The 13,590-nt window shown below is 60.1% G+C and overlaps 1 protein-coding gene and 2 long non-coding RNA genes across 6 annotated transcripts; 1 reads left to right on the forward strand and 2 right to left on the reverse strand.

The window, feature by feature from the left end:
- Positions 1-1,880: 1,880 nt before the first annotated feature.
- LOC122208752 (galectin-7-like) lies at positions 1,881-5,443 on the reverse strand. 2 transcript variants are annotated; one of them, XM_042920187.1, is made up of 6 exons: positions 4,991-5,443; positions 4,460-4,875; positions 4,241-4,305; positions 3,748-3,836; positions 2,775-2,976; positions 1,881-2,216 (listed from the first exon to the last, which is right to left on the reverse strand). In XM_042920187.1, the coding sequence occupies exons 2-6, from the start codon at positions 4,563-4,565 to the stop codon at positions 2,103-2,105; spliced, it is 576 nt and encodes a 191-aa protein (XP_042776121.1). In that variant the 5' UTR covers positions 4,566-4,875; positions 4,991-5,443; the 3' UTR covers positions 1,881-2,102. The 2 variants fall into 2 exon arrangements, with proteins under 2 accessions (XP_042776121.1, XP_042776122.1); XM_042920188.1 differs by having other exon boundaries at positions 1,885-2,216; positions 4,692-4,875.
- Positions 5,444-5,567: 124 nt separating this feature from the next.
- On the forward strand, positions 5,568-6,335 carry LOC122208753. The gene is made up of 2 exons (XR_006197350.1): positions 5,568-5,700; positions 6,027-6,335. It is a non-coding gene; the product is annotated as an uncharacterized LOC122208753 (long non-coding RNA).
- Positions 6,336-10,290: 3,955 nt separating this feature from the next.
- LOC122208648 lies at positions 10,291-13,499 on the reverse strand. Of its 3 annotated transcripts, none has more exons than XR_006197314.1 (4): positions 13,261-13,499; positions 12,554-12,934; positions 11,011-11,147; positions 10,291-10,657 (listed from the first exon to the last, which is right to left on the reverse strand). It is a non-coding gene; the product is annotated as an uncharacterized LOC122208648 (long non-coding RNA). The 3 variants fall into 3 exon arrangements; XR_006197312.1 differs by having other exon boundaries at positions 11,011-11,184; XR_006197313.1 differs by lacking the exons at positions 10,291-10,657; positions 11,011-11,147 and having other exon boundaries at positions 11,855-12,934.
- Between the last annotated feature and the right edge of the window lie 91 nt (positions 13,500-13,590).

Raw genomic sequence — 13,590 nt, forward strand, 5'->3', positions numbered from 1 at the left:
CAGCCCCACCCCTCACCCCCCACCCCCCACCTGGGTCTCCATGCTGACAGCCAGGATCCTGCTTGGGATTCTTCCCCTCTCTCTGCTCCTCCCCCACTCCTGCTCTCTGTTTCTGTCTCTCTCTGGCTCTCTCAAAATAAATAAACTTAAAAAAAAATGGAGGAGACTCTTTTCTGTCTGGCATACAGAATTAAAATAATTTTTTTTCCTACCACCCATTCCGGAGTATGTTGACAACATGTTTCCTGATCACCTTCAAATACTCTATTGTGTGTTTTCCACAAACAAGAACATTCTCCTGATTGTCCACTCTAAGGCAAAGGTGAAAATCAAGAAATTAACAGGGATAGATCACTACCATCTAATCCGGGGACCCCACCACCCTTTTTTTTTTTTTTTTTAATGTTTATTTATTTTTGAGAGATAGAGCACGAACCAGGGACGGCCAGACAGAGAGGGAGACACAGAATCCGAAGTGGGCTGCAAGCTCCAGGCTCTGAGCAGTCAGGACAGAGCTTGAGGAGGGTGGGGAAGAATTGAACTCCCTGAACTGGGAGATCATGACCTGAGCCCAAGTCAGACACTTAACTACCTGAGCCACTGAGGCACCGCTCGGACCACCTTTGCCAGTTGTGCCAATAACTACAATTTCTCTCCACTGCTATCTGTGGAAATTTACACCCTACCCATGTGTTATCTCTAGAAACACTTTTGTTAATTACAAGTACTTGACATTGGCGAATAAAAATGAATGCTAAGTCATTCAACAATGAGCCCTGGGGAACGAGGGGAATTCAGACTTTCTCGGGTCCACCACTGCAAGAGGGGACCCTTCCTTACACCATCCCACCCAGAGAGACGGTCTCAAGGGCTCGGTATGGGGAGGGTGGTTTCCCCGGAAGGATCTCAGGGGCAGAAAATGGGTCCTGAAAAGGCTCAGACCCTACGCTCTGCTTCCTGTCAGGTCAGGAACGGTCCTCTGCTTGTGAGGACTGCAAAGCCCACAGCGGCCCAGGGAAAGGGAGGTCTGTCACCTCTGGGGCGGGCTCCAAGCGTGGGACAGCCCGCCTGGGGCGTGGGTGGGGATTGTCCCGGGCTCTGGATCCTAGCCTATCATGCGACGCTGGAGCTAGGCTACCACACGGCGGGGTCCTGCAGAGACGGGTCCTGCAGGGTGGCGACTCAGCCCAAGACCAGAAATGCACCACTGCGGGTGGGGGGTGACTGGGCGTCTGCGTGTGAGCGCCCACTACCCCGACTCCCTGGTTGTCGCTCGGGCAGGGCCAGGGGCACAGGTAGAAAGAAAGGTGGGAAGGGGGCTCGTGAGCGCGCAGAGACCCAGAGGACTGGTCGCGGTGTCCCCCAGCCTCCCCACCGCGCCACCCCTCCCCCCACTCGTCCCCACGCAGCTCCTCCGGGAGTTGCCGGTTCAGTGCGCGTCTGCCCCGGGGACACGGGCGGGAGCCTGTCCCCACTCCGCCACAGCTGGGAGGCCGGCGACGCCCCATCCGCTGCCCCGCCCACCCCGCCCAGGCCCGCTCCCCGCACCCCAGGCGGGAGAGCGGGGATACAGGTGAGACGAGGAGGGCAGCGGCGCGCGGAGCCCGCACAGGCCCAGGCACCGTCCCCACCATTTCGGGGTCTCAGGGACCAGACGTGCGGGGACTCGTTCGCCCGTTTGCAGACGCAGCGGCTCGGAGCTCCGATGTTCCGCAGAGGGGGCACCGAGGGGAGCTTGAGCCCGCTCCAAACCCCCATCAGCTGTCCCCACCGCACGACCGCCGGGTCGGGCGGGGCCGTCCCGCAAAGCGCCGCTGGACACCAGCCAACGCCCACCCCCACCCGATCGCGGCCCTCCGGAGGCGTCCAGGCCACACACTGCCCTCCGAGGCCGCGGGGCCCCACTCCCGCCCCGGCCGCCGCATCGCTGTGATCCTTCGTCAGGGTCTTCCCCGCTCTGAACCTGCTCTCCGCGTCCAGACGAAGGACACCCGGGCACAGACGGGGCGCACACACGCGGACTGAAACTTTATTTGCCCTCCCGCGCCCGGGACCCCGGACCCCGGACCCCCGACCCCCGACCCCGCCGCCCGCCCGGAGGCTCAGAAGATCTTCACCGACTGCAGCTGCAGGTCCCCGCCCACCTCCAGGAGGCGCACGCGCGCCGGCGGGATCCGGTAGCGGAAGTGGTGGTACTCCGAGTCGCCGACCACCGCCTGCGGGGCCGAGGGGGGCGGGGCGTCAGGGGCCGGGGGCCCCGAGTCCCCGGGGCCGAGAGGCGCCCCGATGGCCGTACCTCTTGTCGTGGTCCTCACCTGGGCCACCTGTCTGGCGCGGACGCGCGCTTAAGGCGGTGGCTGTTACGGCCCCGCCGGCGGCGTCCACGGCCTCCCTCCGGCCGCTCGCACTGAACGTGGGGAAGGGCCTGGGCGCTGGACGCTGTGCAGCGACCACTCCCCGAGGACACGCGCGTCCCGGCCCAGTCGCCCAGCCATCGGGGCCCCTGCTCCGGGACACCAGGGCCCCGCTTCCCGCTAGGGGCCACCCACCCTCCGGGCGCTGGGTCCTTGCCGCCCGGTCCCTGCCACGGCCACACCCTTGCCTTCGGGCACACGTGGGCTTGCGCCAGGGGAAGAAGAGGGACGGACCGGACGTGGGCCCCGCCTTGGCCGGGCCTTTGCCCCCCCACCTCCACCAAGAGCCTTCCTGGCTTGCCTGGACTGCAGGCGGGGCGGGGGTCTGGGCGCCCGCGCCTGTGGGTGGCAGGGACTCACCTTGAACCCTTCTTCGGTGGCGATGAGGAGCACGTCGAAGGGCTGCCCATGCTGGAAGGGAATGCCTGAGCCGCGCTCCTCCCGGCCCCAGGTGCCCTGCTCCAGGCTGTTGAAGACCACCGTGGACTCGTCCAGCCGCGGGTTGAAATGGAGGGCAGCCTCCCCGCCCGGCCCCTCGCCGCACAGCAGGTTCACATAGAACCTGGTAGTGGGGGGAGGGAGGAGAGGATAAAGGTCACAGGCCAAGAAGCACCCTACCAAGATCAGGGACCAATGTACAGGACTCCCCACCGCCAGGCCGTGCCAATTCATAGGCACCGGAGAACGTCCCACGCCACAGGGGGAAGGGTTGTGGGCCGGTGGCCAGGGACCCACCCTCCAGGGCGTCCAAAAGCTCCAGGGACCCTGGACCCGCGTGCACCTAGCGAGGGTCACTATGCTATGGCCCCGGGTGCCCCTCATTTCCAAAGCCTCTAACGTTTGCCGTGGAGTCACGATGCTGACGGCCAGGGTGCTCTCTGTTCCTAGGGCATCCCCGTTGCCAGAGGGCTGGGCACAGCACCACGGGCCCGCACGTTTGCAGGCACCGCAGATTCCCAGGAAGCCTGCCCTTCCCAGACCCGGGAGTCCTACGACCGACCGCTTCGGCCTCCCAGGTGCCCAGGGCACCTCCAGATCGCAAGACTTCTTTCCAGGGTTCTGGCATTCAGACTGGGAGCCATAGGACTCTAGATGGGAGCCCTGGGATGGCTCTGGAAGCCCCGGATCCCTAGGGAGACGTAGGGACCCCAGCTACACAGTCACGGGACAAGTAAGCGAAGACTTCAGATTCCAGAAGGTCAGCGATGGCCCGGGGAGTCTAAGACCCTGTGGGCCAAGGTGGCTCTGGTGCCCTCGTGTCTGGGCTGCAAGAAGTCTGAGCCAGCTGAGCCTGGACACCTCCCAGCCTTACCTCTGGGGCCTGGGGTCTCACCTGCCGGCCTTTTCCGGGACGACGCCGCGAATCCTCATCACGGTGCCCACCCGGATGCCCTCGGGCAGCGACGTCTTGTGGGGCACGTTCTGCAGGTTCAGCGGCGGGGAGTCCGGAGTCCGAGGGAACCAGGGGCGCGGACGAGAGACACACGTGGGTCGGCCCCAGGCAGAAAGCATCCGGGACCCAGATCGGCAGAATCCGTGAGAAGAAAAGGCCCAGAGACCAAGGAGAGAGAGCCAGAGCCAGACAAAGAGCGGGAGAGCCAACCACGAGGGATCAACGGAGAAGGGGAGAATCCAGAGAGGCAGATGGGAGCATGGGGATGGGTCGGGTCCACCCGGGAGCCACAGCCCAGACCCTTGGTAGCACACCCTGGCACCCACTTTGTCCTTCCCGGCGGGACACCTCAGCCAGGCCCAGCCCCTCCCCGAGTCCGGTGCCGCCTTGGGTCCAAGCCCCCCGGGCCCCGACGCCCCCCGAAGGCACTCACAGAGCTTCCCGCCATGGCTGGGACGCTGGGGCGACAGGCGTGGTGGTGGGTATGGCTGCTGGGACCTTAAATAGAAGCAGAAGCAGGGCGTGGCAGCCCCCGCTGACTCACCCCCAGCCATTTCCACACCCACCGCCCACACCTGGCACAGACCCTGGCCCTGGGGCCACCCGGCGGCCCAGCGCCTTCTTGCTGGACCCGGGACTTCCCTCCACTCACTGAGGGTTCCCCGTCCACCGCCTGCCCCCTCCGTTGAGCTAAGAATCCTGAAGACAGTTAAGGACGAACCACCAAGGACAGAGGGCCCCCAGGGGCCACCATCCATCCCGGGCCATGTCCCTGCCGCTTGGCACAGAGGAAAGGGTCTTTGCCCATTTTATCTTGGACATCTGGGGCCCCGAGAGGCCCACCCGGGCCTGGAAGCGGGGACCCCTCTCTCCCAGGCTGGGACCTGCGCCCTGGGCTGAGGACACGTCCCCCGAAATTCCAGCTCACGCTCCCTCGCGTGACGGTGACCCCGGCAAGGACAACACTGTGCCCGCGTGGCTCCGGGGGGCAGGACGTGTGCCTGATGAGCCGCGTCTCCCGGGGCCTAGAGCAGCGGCTGGTACACGGTCCGGGCTCCTCAAGTGCGCCTGAAAGACGAATAAGGAGTGACACCAGCGCCTGGTCTGAGGCCCTGGGCGCCTGGCGCGCACAGGTCCTCCCCGGGCGCTCACCGCTAGCCGAGCGGGGAAGGGGATCACTCACCCCCACTTCACAGACCAGGAAACAGAGGCTCAGACACGGGAGGCCATTTGCCCGAAGGCGCACGGCCGGGCGATCCCTGGGTGAGTGTCTCTGCCCTTCTTCAACTCTGGCGGGTTCTGCCTTGTTTCTTCTGTCCCTGGGAATGCCCTGGTGTCTCTCCCTGGCCCTCTGGCTCGGACTCTCCCTCCCTCCCGGGTGGCCCTGTCTGCTTCTCTTCCTCAACGCCATGTCTCCTTCCTCCTCCCAGAATGGCTGCCGCTCTCCCAGCCACGTTCGGGTCAGGGGAGGCAGAGGGGGGCCGTCCTGGGACCCAGCCGCGCCCTGACCCAGGAGCAGCGACGTGGGATCCTCCACTCAGGCCCACAGCCCAAGATTCCGTAGTCCAAGATTCCAGAAGAAGAATCCAGGATGGGAAGGGTGGGGTCAGAGGGAGAATGCTGAAAGAAGGTTCTGGAAGGTAAGGAAGAGGCAGGGTGGGGCAGCCACCCTGAGCAGAACCCCCTCCCAGCAGCCCAGCAGGCCTCCTGTCCACCCCTGCCACCCCCTCCCGGCCTCCACTCCTGCCCCCCCCCCCACCCAACCCTCCAGGGGGAAGAGGCCTGGGGCAGAGACCAGAATGGAAACTCTGGGTGGAGACAACCAGACTCAGAACCTGATCTGCCACCCGACTGTCCCCCAGGCCTCCCAGACTCTCTCCATCCCCACACCACGTGAGACACCCTGGGGGTGGCAGCGGGCGGCGCAGTTTGGGGGCCAGGACCTCACACAGGGAGGCCGGACAGCTGCGAGGCGGGTGGGGGTGGCTGCAAGCACCCCAGTGTTCAGAGGAGAAGAGGGAGGCAGAGAGTGGGGCACCCTCTCAGCCAAGGTCCCACAGCAGGGAAGCAGCCCGGGGCTGGGCCGGGGCCCAGGTGGGGGCAGGGCTGGTCACCAGGACTTCCGGTAGAGAGGACAGGGGGCCCGAGGCCGGGGCACCCACACCCGGGAGCCGGCGTCCCCGAATCGAATCGTGGGCTCCACCTGTCTCCGATCTCAGGTTCGGGGTGTCCCCCTTGGCTGCCTTGCTCTCCACGTGCTCTTGGGGCCCAACGACTCGTCCTTCCCCTGATGTCTTCCCTGGGGCTGGATGTGTCTTCACAAGCCGCCAACCTGCAAGTCCAAACTCGACTGTGACTTCGCTGTGGGCCCAAGTGTCAGCAGTGGATCTGTTATCAGTTGATGGCGGGCTCGTTTCTCAGAAGCCAGGCGCGCGCGCGCACGTGCCGGAGCCCCATTCTCTGGTGTGGATCATCTCTGCATCGGTTCTGGAATAATACTTTCAGGAGCACTGTTTCCATCCCCAGTGAGTCGTGACCGTGCCTGTGTCTCAGTCCTCGTGCTTTTTCCTGAGCGATGCCTCGCATTCCGAAGACGCACAGGTTGTAACAGAATGAGGGTGGGATTCGAGAACAGTCCGGACCTGAGCAACCCCCACTCCCACCGAGTTACCCTGAGCCCCAGAGACAGCCAGCCCCCCTCCGCCCACCCTGCCCGGGACAGCGCTGCCAGTCTGGGCGGCCCGTGGCCACCGTGTCATGTGTCCCGGGAGTGGAGAGGGGTGGCCAGCAGGCTGAGTCGGAGGACCTTCGCCCTCCTGCAGGGAACAACTCTGGCGACTGAAAAGTAACCCCGTGTACCCACCGTGCTTGTGGGCATTGAAACCCCCAGGCTCTCTGCCAGGGTCAGCGTGTTGGGGACTTTGGGCCGGTTTTGTACACGGCGAACATCAGTGCGGGGGCCGCTTTGGTTTTGTTTTGTTTTGTGGAAAGATTTTGGTTTTGAGGTGATCTCCACGCCCGGCGTGGGGCTGGAACTCCCCACCCAGAGATCCGGGGTCCCAAGCTTCAGGGAGCCAGCCAGGCGCCCCGTGGGGCTGCTTTGGGTTTGTAAGTGAACCTTCCAAGGAGGAGAAAGACACTGCTCAAATCTGACTCTTTCTTAAGCGGTGAATCCACTGGAAACTTACACTTCTATTTCTGGATAGAATACATTTCCCCAACCCCATCACGTGGAGGGAAGCATTTTCTGTCATGCTTGCTTCCATTGATAAACTGAGTTCGTTAAACTCTCTTACGTATTTTCAGCCGCATGTGGGATTTACCGTGTTTTTTGCTTTGAAGTTTATTTATTTTGAGAGATGGAGGAAGAGAGAGGGAGGCATGGAGAGAAAGAGGAACACAGAGGATCCCAAGCACTGTCGGGAGGAGCTGGGGGTGGGGCTGGAACCCATGAACCTTGAGATCCTGACCTAAGCCGAAATCTAGAGTTGAGTGCTTAAGGGACTGAGCCAGCCAGGTGCCCCCCCCACCCCGACCATGTATTAAATTTGAAGTGTTTCCCATCGTCCACTCAGTTCTTCCAAGTAATAAGGGATCATTTCCAAGTAATAAGGGGTCCGTTTCCACGCCTGAGGTGGGAGTCCAGTGACCTGTTCTTTCCACCTTTCCTTCTTTCCTCCCCTCCCTCCCTTCACCTCCCCTCCCCTCCCCTCCCTTCCCTTTGCTCTCCTTCCTTGGCTGAGGGATTGGGCCATCAGGTGGGGGGACAGGTGCTGCCTCTTGGTGGGGGGAGGGATGGGGCAGGATAGCAGCTGGCCGAGGGGAGGGGACGTTCTTCCAGCTGCTGTCGTGTCAGAGGGAGTGAGTGAGGAGGGCGCTCAGAAGGGGGTGGTCCTCAGGACCTAGGGTGGGGGTGAGGGGAGAGGGGCGGCTGGACCTTGGGAACCCAGCCCCAGCAGGGGAGTCGGTGGCGGTGTCTGTGCTGGGGAGGAAAGGGTCCCTGCGGGAGTGACTGCAGGGTGGTTGTCCACCACAGAAGGCGAGTCTCTTCTGTGACATTCAGAGGGAAGAGTTCTAGCGTGGAAAGGGGAAAATGACCATGAACCTGACTGGTGGTATTTCATGAGGGGTTTTGGAGGGTGGGGGTAGGGTGGGGGGTTTGCGTCTCCTTAACATCTTTTTTATTACGTTAAAATATAAAAATATGGGTGACTCAGTCGGTTGAGCGTCAGACACTTGGTTTCTGCTCAGGTCATGGGGTTGAGCCTCGGTGCTGAGCACGGAGCCTGCTTGAGATGTTCTCTGTCTCTCCCTCTCCCCTCGCCCCTGCTTGTGCGCTCTCTCTAAAGTAAATAAAATAAAATATATACGTGTGGTGTCTAAATGGGTTGTCTCTCGATCAGATGGGGGTCCCCAAACGTGGGTGAGGATCACGTGGAAGCCAGTGGCATGGAGGTGAAAGGATTCACCTGAGGCAGAACAAAGGCGACGGAAGTTTATTGAACAGGCCCCAAGGGAGCAGCGGTCAGGACAGCAGAGGGGAGGCTGTCTGCAAGGAGGCAGTGGGCAGGGGCGTATTTAAAGCAAGAAGGTGAGGAGGTGTGGGGATGGGGATGTGTGGAATTTCCCCTTTTTTTAATTAAAAAAATTTTTTTTGTATATATTTAGAGAGAGAGAGAGAGAGGGGAGAGAGAGAACATGCGCGTGCTTGCACATTAGCACGGAGGGGCAGAGAGAGAGGGAGACACAGAATCCCAAGCAGGCTCCAGGCTCTGAGCTGCCAGCACAGAGCCCTATGCAGGGCTCGAACCCACAAACGAACGGTGAGATCATGACCTGAGCTCAAACCAAGAGTCGGGCGCTGAACCGACCGAGCCCCACCCCCACCCCCCACCCCCACCCCCCACCCCCCCGCGCCGGGCGCCCCACCATGTTAACCATTTTTCCCGTGTCCAGTTCAGTGGCACAAAATACATTCGCACTGTTGTGTAGCCGTCCCCACCATCCGTCTCCAGAACTCTCTTCATCTTGCAAACCTATAACTGGACCCGCTAAACACTAACTGCCCGGCCCCCCGCCCCCCACTCCACCCCCCCCTCCTACTTTGTGTCTCTATGAATTTGACCAGGGGCCAGGTAGGAATGCAGCCTTTGCCCGTCTGTGACTGGTGAGTATTCTACACCCAAAGCGAAAGAAATACGGATGTAGAAACGTGTTTGTTGAAGGGTGCGAAACGTGCCACCCCCAAATATGCCCTTTTAGCATAAGGATTATTTTGAACTAATAGCCCTTGCAAAACAGCGGAAGAAGGGCTTTCTACCCTCCCATTTGCTGCCTGAAAACAGGAGATAAAAACTCTCACGTGACAGATACCTACCGTGTGCCAGTAGGAGAGTGACATTCTCATCCTGAGTTGAGACCCAGAGAATTCGATGCAAACAGGCCCTGTGAAAGTGATTCCAAGCGTCCCGCATAACGGCTGGGTTACTTCTCCACAGTTGCCTCTGTCCTTCAACTTAATATAAAAGCACAGTGCGCTCAGCCATCCCCTCGAGGCTTCATTTCCTGCTGAGGGCTCTAGTGTGACGTAAAACTTAGGTAACCTGTCCGCCTGATACATCAGTTCAAGTCTCGGGCCCAGCGGGAACACTCCTTGGAGGGCAGACGTCCCGTGTTGCCTCCCCTCCGATGGATAGATACGTGTCTGCGTTCATACATCCCCTACCTTGTCCCCCTGACAAGGCCTGGGAGCGGAGCCTGTGCCCAGATCTTGGTTCCTAAGGACTGCACCTTTCTCTGCGAAAGAAATGTGTAGAAAAGGCTGTCTCCAAGGCTCAAATGGGAAGGCATGAGATGTGCCAGGGATGAAGTTTTGGGGTGACGGGGGGCTCATGGGGTCCTGAGCCGACAGCCAAGAAAGAATTCTCGAAGAGGTCTTTGGTGCAAAAAGGTGATTTTATTAAAGCACGGGGACAGGACCCGTGGGCCGCTGCAGATGTGGGGGGGGGGGTGACTGTTTTACGGGGTGGGGGCGGGTAGATAAAGTCAAGAGAGTTTCCAAAGAGACTTTCACATGCTTACAGTCTTACTGGAGGCCTACCTATTGTCAATCTAAGGCTGTTTTTCCCTCTAGCAAAGCATTAACATTAAGACAGTAGGAAGTTCAGGGTCCCCTGGGTGGCTCAGTTGGTTAAGCAGCCAGGCTCAAGTCGTGATCTCCGTTCGTGAGTTCAAGCCCTGCGATGGGCTCTATGCTGACAGCTTAGAGCCTGGAGCCTGCTTTTGGATTCTGTGTCTTCCTCCCCCATTCCCTCTCTCTCTCTCTCTCTCAAAAATAAACATTAAAAAAACAAAAAAAGACTGTAAGGAGTTCCTGGACTTTAGGCAGGATGGGATTGCCTGTTTCTTATAAACTGGTGGAGACTCTTACCAGTTTAACCATTGTTTTTTTGTCCTTTCCTGTTTTTGGGTAGTGGAGAGTGTGCAAGGAATATCACACATATCCCCCCGGGGGGGGGGGTGCTGTTAACCGGCACCTTGCCCTCAGCTTGCCCCACAGCCCCTCATCGCCTGGAACAGCTTCCTGGGTCGGGAAAGGAGGAAGCGTTCACAGCACTGGGGCTCCTTGGACAGCCCCATGAGTCCATGGGTCCATACTGATGTGGTCTTACTCTGTCGGGGCTGCTATAACAAAAATCCCACCCACCGGCGGCTTACAAACATCAGGAATTTATTTCTCGTGGTTCTGGAGGCTGGGACGTCCACGATCACGGCGCCAGCGTATCGGGCGTCTGGTGTGAACCTGACTCCTGGTTCATAGATGGATCCTTCTTGCTCTGTCCTCACATGGCTGCAGGGACAAAGGAGCTCTCTGGGGTCCCTTTAGAAGAACACCAACCCCTGCTCACCAGGGCTCGGCCTCCGTGACCTCATGTTCTCCCAAAGGCCCCATCTCCAAATACCATTCCCCTGGGGACGCGGTTTCACCAAGGGAATCTGGGGGCCACAAACATTCAGTCTATAGCAGATGTGCAGGAGGAAACGATAGAAATGATCAAAGTTTGCTGAAGAACGTGAGCTTTGCAAAATTTCCAGGCGCTTCCCACAAAATGCTTACTGATGACACAGGACAAATGGGTAACTTTACGGTGGGGAGGGGAGGCCGGGGAGGTTCCGCTAGTCACGTGATCCAAGACCACTCACCAGCCATGGGACACGCGAGGGGCCAGGCAGCTGGAGGAGGCAGGCGCTGTCGCTTCTGTGGCTCTTCAGCCAACAGTGCCTCACCTGTAGCTGGCGATGAGGGTACATCCGCCTCCAAGCTTCTCAAGTGTCAAGGTCTTGAAACACAAAGGAAGACTGAGGAGCCATTTCAAACTGAAGGCCAAGGAAACCAAGAAAGCCTGACGCCAAATCAAAGCCACGTTCCGATTTCTCCTCTCCAACCCACCCCCCACCCTGGTCCTGAGGACCACCCTCTCCAAGCACCCTCCTCACCCATTGCCTCTGACACCACAGTGGAATCGCACCCCCTCATCCCACTAGGGCCACCCAGATCCCCACCCACAAGAAGCAGTGCTGTCCCACCTGAAAGACTCTAGGACCCAATCCTTCAGGTAGGCAAAGGGAGAGGAAGGGAGGCAGGGAAGGGGAAGAGAGAAAGGGAGGGGAGGAGAGGAGAGAGGAGAGGAGTGGAGGGAAAGAGAGGGAAAGGGAGAGGAGGGGAAGGGAGGGGAATGGAAATGAGGAGAGTGGCCAGAGGGGATGGAGGGAAGGGAAGGAAAGGGGAGGGGAGGAGAAAAAAAGGTAGGGGAGGGAGGGGGGAGAGGAGAAGAAAAGTGGGGGAAGAGAGGAGGGGAAGGTAGGGAGAGAAGGAAGGAGGGAGGGAGGGAGGGAAGGAGGAGGCAAAGGTGGAAGAGGAGGGAGCAAGTCCCTGCACTGCTAAATCTGGTGTGAAGTGAAAAATTACTTATGGCTTAGAAGAATTTATGGACAATGGAAAAACTTAAAACGTAACACAAGCTAAAGTCCCACATGCGGCTGAAAATACGTAAGAGAGTTTAACGAACTCAGTTTATCAATGGAAGCAAGCATGACAGAAAATGCTTCCCTCGGGGGTGATGGGGTTGGGGAAATGTATTCCATCCAGAAATAGAAGTGTAAGTTTCCAGTGGATTCACCGCTTAAGAAAGAGTCAGATTTGAGCAGTGTCTTTCTCCTCCTTGGAAGGTTCACTTACAAACCCAAAGCAGCCCCACGGGGCGCCTGGCTGGCTCCCTGAAGCTTGGGACCCCGGATCTCTGGGTGGGGAGTTCCAGCCCCACGCCGGGCGTGGAGATCACCTCAAAACCAAAATCTTTCCACAAAACAAAACAAAACCAAAGCGGCCCCCGGACTGATGTTCGCCGTGTACAAAACCGGCCCAAAGTCCCCAACACGCTGACCCTGGCAGAGAGCCTGGGGGTTTCAATGCCCACAAGCACGGTGGGTACACGGGGTTACTTTTCAGTCGCCAGAGTTGTTCCCTGCAGGAGGGCGAAGGTCCTCCGACTCAGCCTGCTGGCCACCCCTCTCCACTCCCGGGACACATGACACGGTGGCCACGGGCCGCCCAGACTGGCAGCGCTGTCCCGGGCAGGGTGGGCGGAGGGGGGCTGGCTGTCTCTGGGGCTCAGGGTAACTCGGTGGGGGTGGGGGTTGCTCAGGTCCGGACTGTTCTCGAATCCCACCCTCATTCTGTTACAACCTGTGCGTCTTCGGAATGCGAGGCATCGCTCAGGAAAAAGCACGAGGACTGAGACACAGGCACGGTCACGACTCACTGGGGATGGAAACAGTGCTCCTGAAAGTATTATTCCAGAACCGATGCAGAGATGATCCACACCAGAGAATGGGGCTCCGGCATGTGCGCGCACGTGCCTGGCTTCTGAGAAACGAGCCCGCCATCAACTGATAACAGATCCACTGCTGACACTTGGGCCCAAGCGAAGTCACAGTCGAGTTTGGACTTGCAGGTTGGCGGCTTGTGAAGACACATCCAGCCCCAGGGAAGACATCAGGGGAAGGACGAGTCGTTGGGCCCCAAGAGCACGTGGAGAGCAAGGCAGCCAAGGGGGACACCCCGAACCTGAGATCGGAGACAGGTGGAGCCCACGATTCGATTCGGGGACGCCGGCTCCCGGGTGTGGGTGCCCCGGCCTCGGGCCCCCTGTCCTCTCTACCGGAAGTCCTGGTGACCAGCCCTGCCCCCACCTGGGCCCCGGCCCAGCCCCGGGCTGCTTCCCTGCTGTGGGACCTTGGCTGAGAGGGTGCCCCACTCTCTGCCTCCCTCTTCTCCTCTGAACACTGGGGTGCTTGCAGCCACCCCCACCCGCCTCGCAGCTGTCCGGCCTCCCTGTGTGAGGTCCTGGCCCCCAAACTGCGCCGCCCGCTGCCACCCCCAGGGTGTCTCACGTGGTGTGGGGATGGAGAGAGTCTGGGAGGCCTGGGGGACAGTCGGGTGGCAGATCAGGTTCTGAGTCTGGTTGTCTCCACCCAGAGTTTCCATTCTGGTCTCTGCCCCAGGCCTCTTCCCCCTGGAGGGTTGGGGGGGGGGGGCAGGAGTGGAGGCCGGGAGGGGGTGGCAGGGGTGGACAGGAGGCCTGCTGGGCTGCTGGGAGGGGGTTCTGCTCAGGGTGGCTGCCCCACCCTGCCTCTTCCTTACCTTCCAGAACCTTCTTTCAGCATTCTCCCTCTGACCCCACCCTTCCCATCCTGGATTCTTCTTCTGGAATCTTGGACTAC

This window comes from Panthera leo, chromosome E2 (assembly GCF_018350215.1).
Source record: "Panthera leo isolate Ple1 chromosome E2, P.leo_Ple1_pat1.1, whole genome shotgun sequence".
NCBI classification, from domain to species: Eukaryota; Metazoa; Chordata; class Mammalia; order Carnivora; family Felidae; genus Panthera; species Panthera leo.

Bases quoted from the DNA above. Each gene is read 5' to 3' on its own strand.
- LOC122208752 (XM_042920187.1), bottom strand. From the start codon at position 4,565: ATGGATGGTGGCCCCTGGGGGCCCTCTGTCCTTGGTGGTTCGTCCTTA. The intron at 3,837-4,240 runs GTGAGTGCCTTC...CTGAACCTGCAG, and splicing joins CAGCCATGGCGGGAAGCTCT to AACGTGCCCCACAAGACGTC. The intron at 2,977-3,747 runs GTGAGACCCCAG...CCCCACTACCAG, and splicing joins GTCCCGGAAAAGGCCGGCAG to GTTCTATGTGAACCTGCTGT.